The sequence below is a fragment of the Panthera tigris genome, chromosome F2 (genome assembly GCF_018350195.1).
Source record: "Panthera tigris isolate Pti1 chromosome F2, P.tigris_Pti1_mat1.1, whole genome shotgun sequence".
NCBI classification, from domain to species: domain Eukaryota; kingdom Metazoa; phylum Chordata; class Mammalia; order Carnivora; family Felidae; genus Panthera; species Panthera tigris.
In genome coordinates this window covers 19,990,674-20,008,916 of record NC_056676.1, presented here as the reverse complement: position 1 = coordinate 20,008,916, position 18,243 = coordinate 19,990,674, and the positions used below count along the sequence as shown (strand labels likewise).

Below are 18,243 nucleotides of genomic sequence, written 5' to 3'. Positions count from 1 at the left end.
ACTGACTTTAATCACATTACATTTACCATGTTATCACCATGGAATGTAAATTCAGGTTAGACAAGAGAGCTTCACAAGTGCAATAAAGCGATCTGGAATATACCAAAGTTTGTGTATAATGTCTGACCAAATCGCCTTGCTGATAAATAATTAATCACTTCAATTGTAGGTAATTTTTTTTAATGTTTATTTTTGAGAGAGAAAGAGAGAGAGCATGGGGGAGGGTCAGAGAGAGAGACACACACACAGAATCTGAATCAGGCTCCAGGCTCTGAGCTGTCAGCACAGAGCCCAATGTGGGGCTCGACCTCACGAACCACGAGATCATGACCTGAGCTGAAGTCAGACACTTAACCAACTGAGTCACCCAGGCGCCCCATAATTTGTTAACATTTATGATTCTTACAGAGAAAATAAACAAACTGCATACATTTAAAAAGTGTTTTTCATTAACTTCGCATTAGTACTTAAAATACACATTTCTATTTCAAGATGATGTTTAAAAATTATTCTAATACAACAGCAACATAACCGTAATTCCTCAGCTACACAAAAAGCTAAACTATGTTCTGTAGTTAAGTTATCCTCATGTTTACATGTATGATTCTTAAGTAAATACTATTTCTCAGCAGCTGCTCTCAGCTTTTTAGGTTTGGCTTAAACACACACACACACACACACACACACACACACACACACATTTTCATTTGTAAGGAAGCTTATAATGTGATATTCCATGCACTGTTCTGAAAAGGTTCTTTACGAGCCAACCAATCCTAAAAACTGAAGTACTCAATCAGTCTGCAAGAGGAGGACGGTACTATTTCCAATAGTTGTAATTTCACCAGGGACACGGGTATAGACAAGCACTATTTTGGGTAACCTAGATGTTTGGTCGCCCTATTAGCTTGCAGACGTAGATAGCCTTCCCCTTAAGTAGGAAGGAGTAGAGAGATTTTTATATGTGTATATATAGGTGTGTATATGTGCACACGTGTGTTGCACACATGCACACTTACACCTGTATGTACATACATATGTAACACACACATGCATACAAGTTTTACTTTTACTGATTTTTACAAGGCTGCAATCTTTCGTTTTAGGGGGAAACGATGGCTAGCCAGATGCCTTCCACGTCAAAGCCACTTTCTAGGTTCATTAAGCAGGGTCTCCCAGACACCTCCACTTACATCCACGAAGGAAGACAGCTTCTGGATGACTGGCTTGAGAAGATGAAAACGGATCCCAGGATCAGGCACTTTATTGATAGTGCTCTTCAAGCACGCATTTCTGAATCTGTAAACTTGTCCACAGTACATCATTTCTGTGTCTTTATGGGATAGCTAGTTTGCTTTCATCTTTGGTCCACAGCCACCTGTAGGATACCTCCATCTGAATGTTTCACTCGCACCTAATACAATCGTCCAGAACGGAATTAATCCTTTTCCCTTAGGAAATTACTTCTTTCTTCAGATTCCTTTTATTCTCTGAGTGTCATAATCACCTTCCTGGTCAACCAGACTTGGCACCCCAGAGTCTGCCCTGATTTCACCCGCTCCTTTGGTCCCCTTGCTAAGTAGTCGCCACCACCTGCAGGTTCTAGGTGGAAAATGGCTCTCGAACCTGCCCCACCCTTGATTACAGGACGCCCCTCACGAACACTTACAGGCTTCTGCCAGCTCTCCTAGCCAGGCTCCAGGCTTTTTCCACTCCTGGTGCCACCTTCCCGAAGACTGGCTCTGGTCACATCACCCTCTTCCAACAATTGTGGACGGACCGTCCCCCTCACCTGCACAACCAAGTTTCATTTGGTAGCTTGCCATTCAAGGCCACCCTGACTGGACAAAATCTGGACAAAATCCCTCTTTCCAGCTCCATCCTGCATTTCTCTTTGACCCCGTGTCCAGAGAATGCATTTTCTCCATTTGCTCTGGTTTTCACCTCTCTGCTTTGCCTGTGCTTTGCCCTCTTCTCCCCACTGTTTACCAAGACCAGACGAGGTGCCATTTCAATCTCAGTCTTTGCCCGGTTCTACAGCGATTTGGTTCTGCGGCTCTAGTGCCATTTTCCCTTTCTTCCTCATGCTACGGTCATGTTTGTACGTAAGCTGATCTCCCTTAGACCGTAAGGGTTCTGAGGGCCAACACCGCCTTTGCCTCATCTCTGTACTCCCCCTGCTTCCCATCCTTGCATATAGTATAGGGGCTCTGAAAGTTTTGTTTCTTGCACTGGGGTTCATGGACCTCCATGTATTCTGGGGATTCTATAAATTCTAGACTTATGTTTTCACTTGAATTATAAGTGGCTGAAGTTGATATTTCTGGTCGGATTCATTTTCTTGGAAGAGTTGACTCAGGTCTGAGAAACAGGGGTAGGACAAAATGTCAGAGGGTCTCCCATCAGGTAGGACTCAGGATTTCCCTCTGAGCTGACTGTGTGCAGTAGGAATTCTAATGAGGGGTTCTTGTCTTTAGAGACTAATCACCTTTTCACATAAAGTACAAGATAATTTTCCTTTCTAACAAAAGGCAATGTGACCTCCAGTCAGAGGCCGTGGACCAGGGCCACACCCACCATTACTTCAGAAGGGGACGATTTCCAGGAACCTTCCACTTAATAACCTTGGGCCCAGCTCTTTCCCCTGGCCTTCTCCTCATCCCCAGGGGTTTTGTCCCACGTTCCTCTCCGTCTGTCTTAAAAGAGGTAAAAGGGTACAGTGGCTTGGAATATAAACGCTGGAGCCAGCCTGCCTGGGTTCAAATCCTGGCAGTGTCATTTGCTAGCTATCCTCAGGCAAGTTACTTAGCCTCTCTTCACGTCCAGTTCTCCATCTGTGAAAACGCGAGGATACTCATAAGCACAGTGGCGGGGTCGTTGTTAGAATCGAGTGAAATAAAACATACGTAAAGCGCTTAGAACAGTGCCTGGCACATAACAAGGGCTTTTTTAATGCTGCTGCTGCTGTGGTATTATTATTAGCAGCACCGTTATCATTATGCTCCCAACGCTGTATCCTGGTTTCAAATAATGTACCACTCGGCTGTCCAAGGAGATCTTGGAGTTCCGCGCTTGTGCATTTGGAAAACTTTCTTGAGAGGTTACATACTTTTCTTCCCCAATCGGCCACATTTTGCGGCAACGAATTCCCATTTGGCTTCCGTTTTCTTGCTTAATTAGTTTTTAGATTTTTCTCCTGTTACGTTCAGTTTTGCTCTCTTGTTTTTTCCTCTCGGGGCAGCCACGATGGGTCACTCCTGCCCTTTGCCTCCTTGTTTTACTTGTTCAGTTATTTAGTGCTGTTTTCTATCCATCGCCATGGCTAGTGCCCCTCCCTTAATCCTCCCCTTGTAAACTATTCCTTCTAGTCTCTTAATAGTCCTTGTTGCTTGCTTCAAAACTCCCTCCAGGTTTTCGGTGTCTCTGCGCTAACAGAGTGTAAAAACATGTACTCAGGATTCCAGATGTGCCCTCATCCAGCACACTTGTTCTGAGAGAGACCAGGACCTCATGCATCACGATGCGGCACCCCGGTGCTGTTGGCTTCAAGTTACTCTGGCCTTTCTTGTTGCCTCGTAACATTGAGACTCATTTGTAATCACCCCTGGCCTCTTTCAACATTATGCTTCCTGGCAGCGCTCTGCAATTGATTATCTGGGCTTCTAATTATTTTCTTCCAGATGTATTAAATCTCGTTCTCCCTCCCTAAGGTGAATTTCATTTTCTCGCCCATATTGCCATTATATTATGTGTAGTTTGAAGTTTTTCTTATCCCTTGGCATTGGCAATTCACGTCAACTTACTACCATCAGAATATATCACTAACACACCATCTACCTGTCCTTCTAGATCATTCTCTTCTCTGAGACATCATTAAGCACTTCCCTTCATGGCTGTTTAAAAAGGGGGTGGGGGGGGGTCGGGTGACAGGCAGAAAGATCAGAAAGACCTGATTATAATTACGGGTGACTTTAGGCCCTGCTACGTCTGCGGAGGACAATCTGTTACATAATACTTAAAAATTTTTCCTTCAACTCTTTGAAGCAAAGGCTTTTAGGTCAGCAGGAGGAACTATAGAAAAGAGTTCTGATGCTGTGGAGAAGTTAAATCTTATTTAACATAACAAATGGTACACTAATTGAGTTTTTACTGCGTGTAATTGATAAACTTGGGGTCACAGGATTTTACTGGTAGTTAACACACCAATATACGTAAGTTTGAACCAAGTTAAAATTATAATTTAATTCCCCAAGGAGACTGTAAGTCTAATGAAGACAAGGATCTTACTTATATCTTGTCAAGCCAGGGATCTTACTTTATATCTTTTCATATCCCAGCACTTAGTGTAAGTCTAAGCATATGTAGTTCAACACATGTATGCTATACCATATGTTACTATCAAGATCTATAATACCATAATTCATTAAAATAAGAATATTAGTGTGTGGAGGACAAATAAATAAATAAATAAATAATTTTGCTATGAGTAACATAAGTTTTGTAAAATAAAACGACATGAAATCAGAAGAATTGATTCATTGGTCTAAATTATTTTGTTATAAAAGACTTCTTTACAAAGAGATTTACTGCAGCTCTCCATTAAATATTGCCCCTTTCACCCAAGTGATATGAAGTTAAATGAGTATGACTAAAGTTTAATTCACATGTGATTTTATGTATCATGTGTTACGATTGTAATGTGAACACTACAATCTTTAAATGAGTCCATATAAAACGTACAGGGATTATAATAAAATTACAGTTTAATTTCAGGCAGGAAAGAAAGCCTAGGAATCATTCTGGTTGATCTATGCATTGCATATACAAACTGGGAAACTAGCTCATGCAAGTTCTCCGAACATATTAAAGGCAGAGATGGGACAAGGGTCCGACTCCCCTCAGCCTTGATTTAGGGTTTTTTTTTTTCTGATATGTGATGCTATCTCTCCAACGTAGCTTGTTACTTTTACCTTAAAACCAATGACAGGTTTTACATTCATGTCTATACTCTTACAAGAACTTTACACTACATTTTTTTTTTTTTTGAGCAGATGGGCAGGATATTCATTTCTATGATAGATAATCCAATATCAGTCCCACTTCACTTGTCAGAACATAGAATGCAATAGACGTGTTGTTGTATTTTCCCCTTTTGAACATTAAAGCTGTTGGACAGTCATATTTTCCATGAGTAAAGTTAGAAAAATTTAGGCTATAGCCAGTCCAAAAATATGCCTCAGTTCTGAAAAAGAAAAAATCATGTCAGACAATGGTAAATATAATATTGGATCAATTCGATTCATTTAAATCCACATATTCTGGAGGCATCCCAAAATAAGCCTCTTAGTAATTCGTCTTCTCTGACTTGTTCTTCATAAAACTGATTACTGCACTGTGCTTTTCTTTAGATGAATATTTATGTATGATATATATTTTGGTTTCTTGCATTATTTTTCTTAGCTTCTCAGCTAAATGTTCCAAATAATGTATTCATTATTAGAAAAACAATAAAATCTTTATATATTGGCTTTCCCCCCTTCTAGTTTAGTGGCTTATAAATAATTATGTTGGTTTAATACCTATTCACCAATTTTCTTAATTTCCTAAGATGCCTGTCCTCCTGATGTGCTTATTTGTGTATTTTCAAATGGGACCCTGTCCCTGGCTAGATCAATAAACTCTTGTCACAAAGACATCTCTGCTTCCTAATTGTCTGAGACACTTCAATATTTTCCCATCAAGGATAAATTTAAATTGTATAGATCTCTATCATTGACATTTTAGTCTTCCAATTTGTATTTTTGCCTGATTCACTAATGGGCCCATCAAAATTTATTATGTGTGTATCATCCTTTTTTGGTTTATCAACTATTTGGAAAAGTCCTCGTTTCCTTTAAAGAATTCCTTTTCCCCTGTTAAGATGACTCACTATAAATTCAATTATTACCTAAGTATCCAGGCCCCTGGGTGGAAGGTTGGCCTCAGAATCAGACTTAGGTTCCAGGAGCAAATCTCCTGTTCTTGGAGAAGACAAGTGACTGAAGCAGGCTGCTGGGCTGCACAAAAAGCCTGACAGTTGTCATCGGGGCAGGCTTATGGGGTGCAGTGTCATTCTAGACCTAACCTGTACATTTAGGGTAGGACACTGGAAAGAACTCTGAAGACCAAGGTCCTGACACCCGTTCTTCCCATTAGAATATCAGATGTGCCACTTTGATCTTGTTGGTGTAAATTTGCTCACCTGAAAATAAGGGGATGGAACTAAATTATCTCTATTTTATTCAAGCTCTTGTAATCCATTGTAGGGTAGATATAATGTAGTATAACTAAAACAAGGCCCAGAGTATACTGTGCTTCTTAGATAATTTGTTTCTATCTTGGTGACCCAGTAAACTTCGTAATGGATGGCATTTCAATTTTTCCTTTTGCCATCTGGAAGCTTAGTTCCAAATATGCACCTTTTCTCCACATCTCCATGGCATGCACTTTGTATACCAAGCTTTGCCTTGACTTTAACTGGTACAGCCCTTCATTTCCATTTTCCAGGGTTCTTACTGTTCGGTATCCTGTTATGTTTTACATGTCTCTGAAGGTGCTATGGAATGAGGCATGACAGAAACATGTAAAGAAAGAAGATGATGGAAAAAGGAAAGACTTTGGAGTCAGGTGTGCTAGATTCATCCTACCACGGGTAAGCCTGTGACCTTAGACAACTCTCCTGAGTCTCTGTTTCTTCACTGGCAACACAGGCAAATCCTTTCTTTCCAGGTTGCCGGAAGAATTACGTGAGACAATTTAGATAAAGCGTCTGTGCACATATGTAAACGACATATATTAATTTCCTTCTTTTCCCCCTTTCTTTTTTCTCCGTAGTTTTATTGATGTGTAAGTGACAATCAAAAGCTGTAATATATTTAAGGTGTACAACCCGATGGCATGAAATACCTAAAGACTGTGAAACATTCACCACCGCCAAGCCAATCAACATATCCATCACCTCACACCTCTACTATTTTCCTTTTGTGGTCACAACACCAAAGATCTACCCTCTCAGCAAATTTCAAGTGCACAATACAATATTGTGGGCTATGGTTACATAGCCGTATGCCGTTTCTTCAGAACTCATTCATCTTCTTCTTGTCCTTGCTTGATTTGCCCCGAAACAGACTATCAAACCCTGGTTGACCACTCTTAGTCTTGGTAGGGTTCTCTGTGTCATCCTGCAGCTTTATTTCTCATGACAGGCATCGTCCGTCTCACTCTGGATATGGTGAGAGTCCCGACCCTTCAAGCTCTATACCTGCTACTAGGGATTAAATTCTAGGGAGCCTGGGAGTCGAAAGGCATTGATTTCATATGATGCTTCTCATGAACAAAACACGAGTCGGTGGTTAAAATCAGGAACCAGGCATCAGGGGAGAATTTCTGGTTTCGCTTCCTAGCTGGTCACACAGTATTTGAAATCCCCACCCCAGTTATAACACACAGCCAAGTACATTTGCTGTCTGTAAACCCTACAGGGATGTTTGATGGGTTTGCAAATTGCCTTAGGGCTCTCAGACGAAAGGTGCCATAAATTTAAATCACTTATGTGAGAAAACACACTTAGGATAAGGCACTCTCAGTAACCTAGTTTCTTTCCTAAGTATAAGCAAACACCCTTGAGAGTCACGGGAGGAGCCTTCCCTCTGAATGGAGATCTTGAGATGCTTGTGAATGACAATGCTATCAGAGTCAAAATCAATATTTTTATCCATAAATAACAAGTATTAAGAGCGCACAGAACGCCCTGAGAAGAAGCAAATGGCCTCATACTTTCCAAGTCCAGAGGGAAAGATTAATTTCATGTTTTAAAGATATTTCAGAGAATACATATATCTGAAACCCTTTACTTCTAAATCTTCAGAATAGAGAGGCTGTAGACCCGCAAACCATTTCCAACAAACTTTAATGATGACATCTTTAATCCTTCTAAGTTTTGGTGGTTCTGAAAAAAACTATTTGTGCACTGCAGCTCTTCTATAAACACCTTTGTTGCCTTTCATGAAGAAATGTTCAGAAAACCCCTAAGAGAACATCGGAATGCTGGGATAATAAAGGCTTTGGGGGCTAACGTTACCACAGTCTTTCTTACAAAGATTGAATGACGTTTATGACTTCTCTTTTTTTAAAAAATTTTTTTAGTGTTTATTTATTTCAGAGAGAGACAGAGTGCGAGTGGGACAGGGGCAGAGAGAGAGGGAGACACAGAATCGGAAGCAGTCTCCAGGCTCTGAGCTCTCAGCACAGAGCCCGACACAGGGCTCGAACTCACAGACCGCGAGATCATGACCTGAGCCGAAGTCAGATGCTTAACTGACTGAGCCACCCAGGCGCCCCTGTGACTTTTCTTGAAAGAGGTCTCCAATTTTCAAACGAGCAATTAACCAGAAACCTCTTCTTGCCCTATGTAGGTTAAACAATGACAGCAGGTGTAGCGATTGGGAGGCCTTCCTTTCCTGGAAGACGGGGGTGAACATGTGAGACCTACAAATAACCACAGCCTAAGCTAAAGAAACTCCAACTTCTATTAGTTATGAATGAATAAACAGATGAATCAACAAGGCACACCTCATTGGCTTATTCATTCAGTTATTTACTAATTCAAAAAATAATTTTTGATTATCTAGTGGGTCCCAGGTCTTGGAGTGGATGCTAAGCAGTTTCAAACATTTGATGATTTCTCACTGAAACAATCTGCAGGAATTTACCAACACCTAAGACAAGCCTCAGGCTTGATCCCAAGCAGGCAAATGATCCCAAGCAGGCAAATGGGGTGAATACTCTTCTGTTGCAGATCCTCTTAGAAAATTCTGATCGTTGGGTGCTCTGATGAATATAACACTTCTGTAACGTACCCACTGAGAATCACTCTTTTTTCTAAGGGATCGCTCATTGGTACACTTTTCAGAGTAAAAAAGAAGGGGATGGGGAGGACACTGATGCAGAAGAGAAGAGTCTACCCTACTTCTGCTTATTGGAACTTCATCTATTTCATTACACCATGCATTTACCTGTATCTCAAATACACCGCCAGAAGTTCATTGGCTAGAAAGTCCACCTTTACCTGTTCTGTAGCCAGTGTTGTTAAGATACACAGCAAAAGTCCGAGGTTCATGCATCGCCTGCCAGGACGGCGAAGAGCAGTTCTCATTGTTGGTGTAGACATTGTGGTTGTGCACATACTTTCCGGTGAGCATGGAGGACCGGGAGGGGCAGCACATGGGGGTAGTCACAAAAGCGTTGGTGAAGGTGGCCCCCCCATGCTCCATAATCCTTCTTGTTTTGTTCATGACTTGCAGGGACCCTGGAAGGGACAATTTCAACGTTGTTTAGCAGCCTGCGCCACACGAACACCCATTTATGCCGTGTCACTCAGTGACCCTGTTCCCCTGATTTATTAATTTCCCTCCATTGGCTTGAAGGGCTCTATAATTTGACAGTTCCCATTTCCGGAACAAAATTAAGCATTTGGGATCCTATCATCTCAAGCATTTTGCAGAATAATAAACACAATTCAGCTTCTCCTCTCCTTACTCACAAAGAAAAAAATGCAGGCTAATCTGATAATTAAAGCTAGAATTTTAGATATGGAGCAAATTCAAAGGCCAGCAGCCTTTTGAAGATTACCAGAGAACAATAGCCTGTTACACAGAACATCAAAACCCCAGCCCACCACATAAGCACAATGCTTGTGACATTGCAGAGGTTACTAGATATAGTGTTTCAATCATATGAAATTAAAGAGGAAAGCCATTTTTCCCCCTATTAAGTAAAAGTCTCTCCAAAATGTCTGTATTTAATTTAAAAAATTTCTTCTTTGTAACTTGGTGTCCCCTAGCAAAGTCACCAAATACCTGCCAGTTTTTCTATCAGGATAGTACTACCAATTTACATCTTAACTTGTTTACATGTAATATCAAAAGACAGACTGCTTATGAAAGAGCTATGATTCTACTGCACTCAAAAGGATTTACATAGAGTAAAATATTCCATTCTGACTGTGAAGGATGAAATTGTAACATAAGATTGCTGAGGAAGAAAAAAACTACTTCGATTACTCTACCCAGCCAAACACTGCCGCTGAAACACATCCAAATACTGCAGAAAAAAAAGCACAGGCTAGAATTCAATAGTCTTTTCAGGACTTGTCAAGAAATGCACTACAGAGCACTACAGCCAAGCCCATTGCATTTGAATCCTGGAGCCTCACATTTCCAACAGGTCCCACTTCTTCCAAAGAAAGGGAGAAAGTCTATGTCGTTTTCCAGCGAGGAAGGAAATCGTAATGCAAACCAGGCAAGCATTCAGAGCAGAAGAGAAGTGTGCAGTGGTCCAAAAAGCCACAGTTAGCCTGATTTTTTTCACATATTAGCTCTTTCTGTTCACATGAAACATACGAAAACAGGAGGAAGGTTTCTAATTGGGTCTCATTAGAGCTCCCTAAAATAGGCTTCAGTTAGGACGATTCCTGACTGCTTTTTCTCCCCTGGTTGTCTTCAGGGGATCAAGCAACCTCTTTGTAATCGGTGAATAACATGTAGTGAGTGCCCACTTCATGCTGAACATTCTATCAACCTCAGTACTCTGGGCTGGTCCCGTAAGTGTAGCGTTAACAAAAGAAATGGAAAATCCTCTGCTCCCTTGGTCTTCGGCAGTAAACTATCTGGACGAGAACCTACGTATAGAAATCACATTGGGGATATTTGCAAAGCAACGTAAGAGTGTGGCTATAGCAGTAGCAGTAAAATAAGGCTACAAGGGACTGAGGGGGATGTCTAATAAGAGTTCTGAAACAAGAAATGAGGACAAATGGAAGGAGAGCAGGAAGAAAAACGCAAGACGGGCGCAATGTGTTAGTGGACAGGACGGTATGTGTGGGCTCGGGAGGTGGGGGGAGTAGACGGAGGAGTGCAGCACACTGATTCCCTAGAACGAAAAAGAATGGACACTTCTCTTCATGAAATGTGGGAGGCAGAGTTAGTGAATGGCTTTGAGGTTGGGCAGAGATATTTAGATTTGAAAGAATAGCCAAAATGAAGGCAGAACAGTTTCTTTGTCAAAGGCATGAATGACACGATAAGGAAAAAGTCTTTGAGGGTGTTGTTGTGGCAACGTGGTGATGGAGGTATGTGCACTGGGGAGGGAACAGGCCGCTCCATCGACGTCACGGCCAAGGGATCGCTGAGGCTGTCAGGCCATGAGATGATAAGCACCTGAACTGGATGGTGCCTCTAAAACGGAGCATCTAAGAAGCAGATCCCAGAGACACCATAATGCATCAGAAGGCGATGAGTTGACTATACGGCAACATCTTCGGCACAGGAAGAAAACTGGAGAAGTAATGGTTCGCTGTTGCTCAAGAAGTAACTAAAAAGATGGGACGCCTGGGAGGCTCAGTCAGTTAAGGGTCTGACTCTTGATCTCGGCTCAGGTCATGACCTCATGGTTCGTGAGTTCAAGCCCCACCTTGGGCTCTGTGCTGACAGCGCAGAGCCTGCTCGGGATTCTCTCTCTCCCTCTTTCTCTGCCCCTCCCCAGTGTGGTCGTGCTCTCTCTCTCTCTCTCCCTCCCTCTCTCAAAATGAATTTAACAAAGAAGTAACTAAAAAGATATATGCCCTGTAGAAGATCAAGGAAGTCCATTTTAGAAATGTGGTTTATATTTTTTGATCACATGGGGGAAGCACCCTGGACAGGGAAAGAACTAGACGGATACAGACATGGGGAGCGGGGAGAGTGAAGGGTAGACGCCCAAGTCTACTCATTTGTTCCTCTCTCCTCTTTACATCTCTGCAGTGCTTACTTCATGTAGTATCTTGAATTTGGGGAAAACTCAGCAAACACTATTGATGGATTTTCATTGCCAAATAAATACTCTCTTTATTTCACAGAATGGGGTATCCGTTTCCTTTATGAGTCTTAGCACATTAACAAAAAAAAAAGTACTGGGAACCCTCCTCCAAGGTCCTGAATCTCCTGCAATCTCCTGTTTTCAGACTCATTCAGACTGCTGATATGGGACGGCAGTGGGAAATCTGATCTAAGGTCAAATAACAGGAAAAGGGGAGCTAAAACTTAGTCCAATTCATAACTTGGATTTGCCCCCACCAGGACTCCTCTGCCATTCTAAATGTCACTCTTTTAATTAACTAAGCTGATTATGTCGAGGTCCTAAATAATTCGTCCAGATTCCAACCAGGTCCCACATCAAAGGGACTGATGAGGACCTTTGGTCCCCTCGGTCACCATGACCACTGTAGCCCCACCATTAGGATTCCTGAAAGTGGGTATCTGGCCTGAGGTTTCTCAGTGAAGAGAAGATTCTGAGACAGTGTTTCTCCAACTTTAAAAATCACCCGGAGAGCACGTCAAATCGGAATCCTGGGCCCGCCCTGAGGTGCTGATTGAAGAAGACTTGGGGAAACACCAGAGAATTTGTATTTGTAACAAGCTCCCTAGTGAAGCTGCTTCACTTCACTTGCACTTGGACCACACTCGCACTCGAGTGTCTGGCTGGACACAGAACCTGGGAAGCCTGGAGCTGCGAGAGACTTTCGTGGGTGCCTCTAAGTGGCTCAGCCCAGTCCCGAGGTGCAAGACACTGCAGACAGGAATGGGAAACATCGATGTCATGCTTAACTCTCAGCCGGATTCCCTTCGGAGCACTTCACACACATCAATCAGTTCATTTAATCCTGACGATAAGCCTTCACAGCAGGTGTTATTACTTATTACTCGTATATAAAAACCACAGATGATAAGACTGAGGGGCCGAAGGGTTAAATAGCATTCTGAGGGCCACACAAACCCTAGGTTAGCAGAGCCTAGACGCGAATGCAGGCAATCTGCTCCAGAGACCGTGCTCAAGAGCCCCTAGATCTCGGCTGAGTACTGGCCGTGACACTGACGTTTTCAAGGCTGAGAAACAGAAAAGCTGTCTGCTCGCAGTCAAGATACGTCTCACTTTCCGCAAACTTGTATTTTGCTTCACCTGGCCTCTTAGAGGCGATGCTGACAGGCACTGCTGCCTGCCTCCCGCCAGCCCCCTCCCCGAGGGCTGAAGTGACCTCAGTGGCCCAGGCCAAGGTGAAGGGGGAGTGGGCTGTGGATGCATCGTAGCTGACATCCACGCCGGTGCTAAATGCAGCCTCTGATCTCGGTGGGTTCTGTGCAGATGACAGGCACGGGGATCCCACCCCTTCACTCTGACTTTATATGTACCAGTAAGGAAAGCACGAAGCACCTTCTTGGCACGGCTGCGTGTCGATTAAGGTCGGTCGGTCAGTCACACCGACTTGTACCGCATACATCACTGTCGTGATGACACTACTGGTTTCTCATTGGGACTCTCTCTCTCCCTGAAGCTATTCTGTAATAAAACTCATAACTATGCACTTACAGCTGTTGAGATTAATGAATGGGACAATGTCCTGTCCTGTTGTTGGAAGGACTCACTTTTGTATGTTATAAATTTTTACTTATTTATTTTGAGAGAGAGAAAGAGAGAGAGAGAGAAACCAGGAGAGGAGCAGAGACAGAGGGACAGAGGATTTGAAGAGGGGTCTGCGCGGACAGCACAGAGCCCCATGTGGGGCTCGAACCTGTATGCCACGAGATCATGACCTGAGCTGAAGGCAGCCACTTAACCGAATGAGCCACCCAGGTGCCCTGGAAGGGCTCAGTTTTGTTTTTAAGCTGCCGCTCCTCACCTCTCTGAGTTTCAGGTCTTTGGGGTCGAAAATGCAAATTGTGCTGATTCTCAGTTATTAGAACAATTATTTCATGGGCATGACACGAAGCTTACGGCTGAAGACTCATAACAAGATTCACAAGGCAGCACTTAGGAGGCTAAGAATGAGATGAGAAAAAGCCCTGGACTTGAACTTACGGGAAAACATCTGGATTTTGCCATAGATCAGCTTGAGCAAGTCTTTTACTCTCTTCTGGGGTGAATGTCTCATCTGTAAAATGGGGCTAAGAATAGTTCCCCAGCTGGATCACAGGGTTGTTGAGGAGCAAATGGCATGATGCTGTTACAGTGCCTCTTGCATGGAGTGTTGTCAGATGGGCTGGGATTTCACTGTGTGCTCACCTCAACCAGCTACATTAATTTTCTCCTGTCGTTTTCATGCCCTTCTCTTCTCTGTAATTTACATCTGAATTCCAAAAGGGGGATAAAAGTAGACAGGTTGCCATAGACTGAATATTTGTATCCCCCACAAAATGTGTGTGTTGAACCCAACGTCCAAGGCGATGGGGTTAGGAGGAGGGGTCTTTGGGAGGGGATTAGATCATGAAGGTGGGGCCCTCATGAGTGGGATTAAGGCCCTTATATAAGAGGCCCCACGGGGCTCCCTTGCCCCTTCTGCCGTGTGAGAACACATAATGAGACAGCCATCTGTGAGCTAGGAAGCAGGCTTGCACCAGACATTGAATCTGCTAGTGCCTTGACCTTGGACTTCCCAGCCTCCAGAACTGTGAGATATAAATGTCTGGTGTTTATAAGCCACCAAGTCATGTAGTCTATGGTGTTTTGCTATAGACTGTTCAGGAGTAAGACAGAAGTCAACTATCATTTCTATGTTTTAAGACTTAAAATGTTAATGATGGCTTATAGTTAAAAATCTGAATTCTCTCCTACTCCACATATACTGCTCCCCTACCTCCCCTTAAGCAAGAAGCCTGACTTCATTTTCATTTAAAATTGTCCGTGGGGGAGCCTGGGTGGCTCGATCGGTTAAACCTCTTAAAATCGACTCTTGATTGTGGCTCAGGTCATGATCTCGCAGCTCGTGGGATCGAGCCCTGAGTTGGGCTCTGCACTGACAGCACGGAGCCTGGTTGGGATTCTCTCTCTCCTTCTCTCTGCCCCTCCCCCATGTGCTCTCTTTCTCTCTCAAAAATAACAAGTAAAATAAACATTAAAAAATAAAAATAGGGGCACCTGGGTGGCTCAGTCAGTTAAGCGGCCGACTTCGGCTCAGGTCATGATCTCGCGGTCCGTGAGATCGAGCCCCACTTCGGGCTCTGTGTTGACAGCTCAGAGCCTGGAGCCTGTTTTGGATTCTGTGTCTCCCTCTCTCTGACCCTCCCCCGTTCATGCTCTGTAGAGACAGAGCATGTCTCTGTCTCAAAAATAAATAAACGTTAAAAAAAAAATTAAAAAAAATAAATAAAATCGTCCTTGGAGGTGGAAGCCTGACAAGGATGCTACAAAGTGACTGTAATCGGATCCAGTAGCCTAAAATGTTGCCTTAATTTAAAAAAGTACACTAGTCAGGTAAAACACATCTGTGGGCTAGCTCTGGATTATAGATCCCATTTGTGACCTCTGATTTAAAGAAATGAAATATCGGGCACCTGGATGCCTCAGTCCGTTAAGCATCCGACTTTGGCTCAGGTCATGATCTTGTGGTTCGTGAGTTCAAGCCCCACGTTGGTCTCTGCACTGGTGGTGTGGAGCCTGCTTGGGATTCTCTCTCTCTCTCTCTCTCTCTCTCTTTCTCTCTCTCTGTCTCTCTCCCTCCCTCTTTCTGACCCTTTCCCATTTGCATGTGCACAGGCATTCTTTCCCTCTCTCTCTCAAGATAAAGAAATAAACTTAAAAAAGAAAAAAGAAACAAAGTATTTCCATGTATTATGGTTTCCTAATTCCACGCATGATGGAAAAGAAGCACTGGGTCAGCATTACCGAGATGTTAGCCTCTGCCCAATTTCCTAAGAATTTAACAAATGCCACATTGAGTCAGATCAGCTCAACATTTTATTCCTCAGAGAGGCACCCAGGGACCCTTTTGGAAAGATGTAGAGCTTAATTTCTTTGACTCTAGTTTCAGAAATTTAGGGGAGTTCTGCAAGCATTTTTGATTTTGTTCTTTTTGATTTATATAATATCTTAACTGCAGGAAAATACTGGAACTTTTAGCTTTAGTATTTTTAGATGTTCAGCTTTTGAATTTAAGCTTTTAAAAAAGTTTAATATTTGATGATAGCTGCTTCAGATGTATTTTTCAAATTTTAAAAGAAAATGTGGATATAACTGGTATTATTGATATTACTTCTCCGTCTCCCTCAAACTTCATGTTGATCGTGTCCATGTGTGTTTTTCTCGCTTAAAAAAAGGCCTAAATCTTCCACCCGTTAACATAGTCCAAAAATCTGAACTGTTTATAGGTATAGATACAACCTAAGCTACTTCTTAAGTTGGGCAAAAAGTAAAACCAGAAGCAAGGGGACCATTGGTTAAGTAATTTCATCTTTCCACAGATTAATTTTCTCCCGGGATAATGATCTACCCACCCAATTTGGGTGGGATGAACACAAACACAATAATGAGACTGAGTGTTCTTTGGAAAAAGATACCATGCAAGGTTCTAGCACTTTTATTAATAAATTCCTTATGTGTCTTCCTCCCTTCACAGAGTACTAGTTTATTTTATTTGTCCTTGGACAAAGTTGAGGGAGTGGCCCCCGTTCCCATTGAATAAAAGCTTTCCTTCTGAGCTTGATTTCATAAACTCTGATTACAACCCTTTTCAGACTTTGTCTTTCCAAACAAAGAGGTAGAATAGCTTTATTCTCTCCCCTAAAGAAAGGCATTCTATTATAATTTTTGTAATTGTTTTTCTAATAAGTCTGTTGTATCTTTCTGGAGGTACAGTAGCCAAAAGTGCCTGCAGTATTACAGGTGCAAATAATTTTGCTATTCTTTTTAAGCATTTGGCAAGCATAGTTACATGTACGTGAAAAAACAAAATCAAACCCAACTGTATCAAAACCACAATGCGATACCACCTCATACCCATTAGGATGAGTATTACTAAAAAACAAAAACCAAAAAACCAAGAGCACAAATGTTGTCAAGAACGTGGAGAAATTGGAGCCCTTGCACGCTGTTGGTAGGAATGTAAAATGGTGACACTGTTATGGAAAACACTATGGAAGGCTTTTTAAAAATTCAAAATGGAATTATCAAGAGATCCAGCAACTCCATTTCTGGGTATTTATCCCAAAGAATTGAAAGCAGGGTCTTAAAGAGGTATGTATACACCTATGTTCATAGAAGCATTATTTGCAATAGTCAAAAAGTGGAAGCAACCCAAATTTCTATCAACAGATGAATAGGGACACAAATGTGGCATATACACACAATGGAATATTATTTGACCTTCACAGGGAAGGAAATTCTGATATATGGATGTGCCTCGAGGAAGGATAATAGACTAAGCGAAACAAATCGGTCCCAAAAAGACAAATATTTTTCCTTTATCATAAGTGGTATAATTCCACTTATATAAAGTACCTAGAATAGCCCAATTTGTAGAGACAGTAGAATGGCGGTTGCCAGGGGCTGGGGGCGGGGAAAGTTATTGTTTAATGGGTACAAAGTTTTAATTTTGTAAGATGAAGACTTCTGAAGAATGGTTGCATAACCATGTGAATGTACTTAACACGACTGACCTGCACACTTAAAAATGGTTAAGATAGTAAAAATAAACCAATAAAAACAACAAACAACAACTAAAGTCTAGAGCAGTTAGGCTCCAGAAGGATTATGAGAACATTACAAAAGCCCAGGCAAAAGTCTCCATTAGGTAGTGTCCACCACCAAGGGCACAACTGTTTGGCAGAGAAAGGAGGTCTTTTCTTCCTTCCTTCCTTCCTTCCTTCCTTCCTTCCTTCCTTCCTTTCTTCCTTCTTCTCTCTCTCTCTTTCTTTCAATGTTTTATTTATTTTTGAAAGAGAGAGAGCATGAGCAGGGGACTGGCAGAGAGAGACGGAAACAGAGGAACTGAAGAAGGCCCTGAGCTGACAGCAGAGAGCCCAACGTGGATCTGGAACTCACGGACCACGAGTTCATGACCCAAGCAGAAGTCAGACATTCAACTGTCACCCAGGCACCCCTCTTTTTTTTTTTAATGTTTATTCATCTTTGAGAGAGAGAGAGAGAGAGAGAGCTAGCAGGGGAGGGGCAAAGAGAGAGGGAGACACAGAATCTGAAGCAGGCTGTAGGAATTGAGCTGTCAGCACAGAGCCCAATGCAGGGCTCAGACTCACAAACCACGAGATCGTGACCCGAGCTGAAGTCAGATGCTCAGCCAACTGAGCCACCCAAAAGGAGGTGTCCTTTTGGTGTCCCAAAAGGAGGTCCTTTTTAGTCTTTACCCCACGGGTCACTGTGGTTCATATCATTTTCTGCCAA

The 18,243-nt window shown here is 42.4% G+C and overlaps 1 protein-coding gene across 6 annotated transcripts in view; it reads right to left on the bottom strand.

The window, feature by feature from the left end:
* Window positions 1–18,243, bottom strand: part of SULF1 (sulfatase 1) — a 176,963-nt gene that overhangs the window by 61,368 nt on the left and 97,352 nt on the right. For all 6 annotated transcript variants that reach the window (XM_042973037.1, XM_042973036.1, XM_007084770.3 and 3 more), the window contains one exon: window positions 9,107–9,346. In XM_042973037.1, coding sequence (XP_042828971.1) covers window positions 9,107–9,346 — 240 coding nt within the window. The remainder of the gene's footprint in view (window positions 1–9,106; window positions 9,347–18,243) is intronic.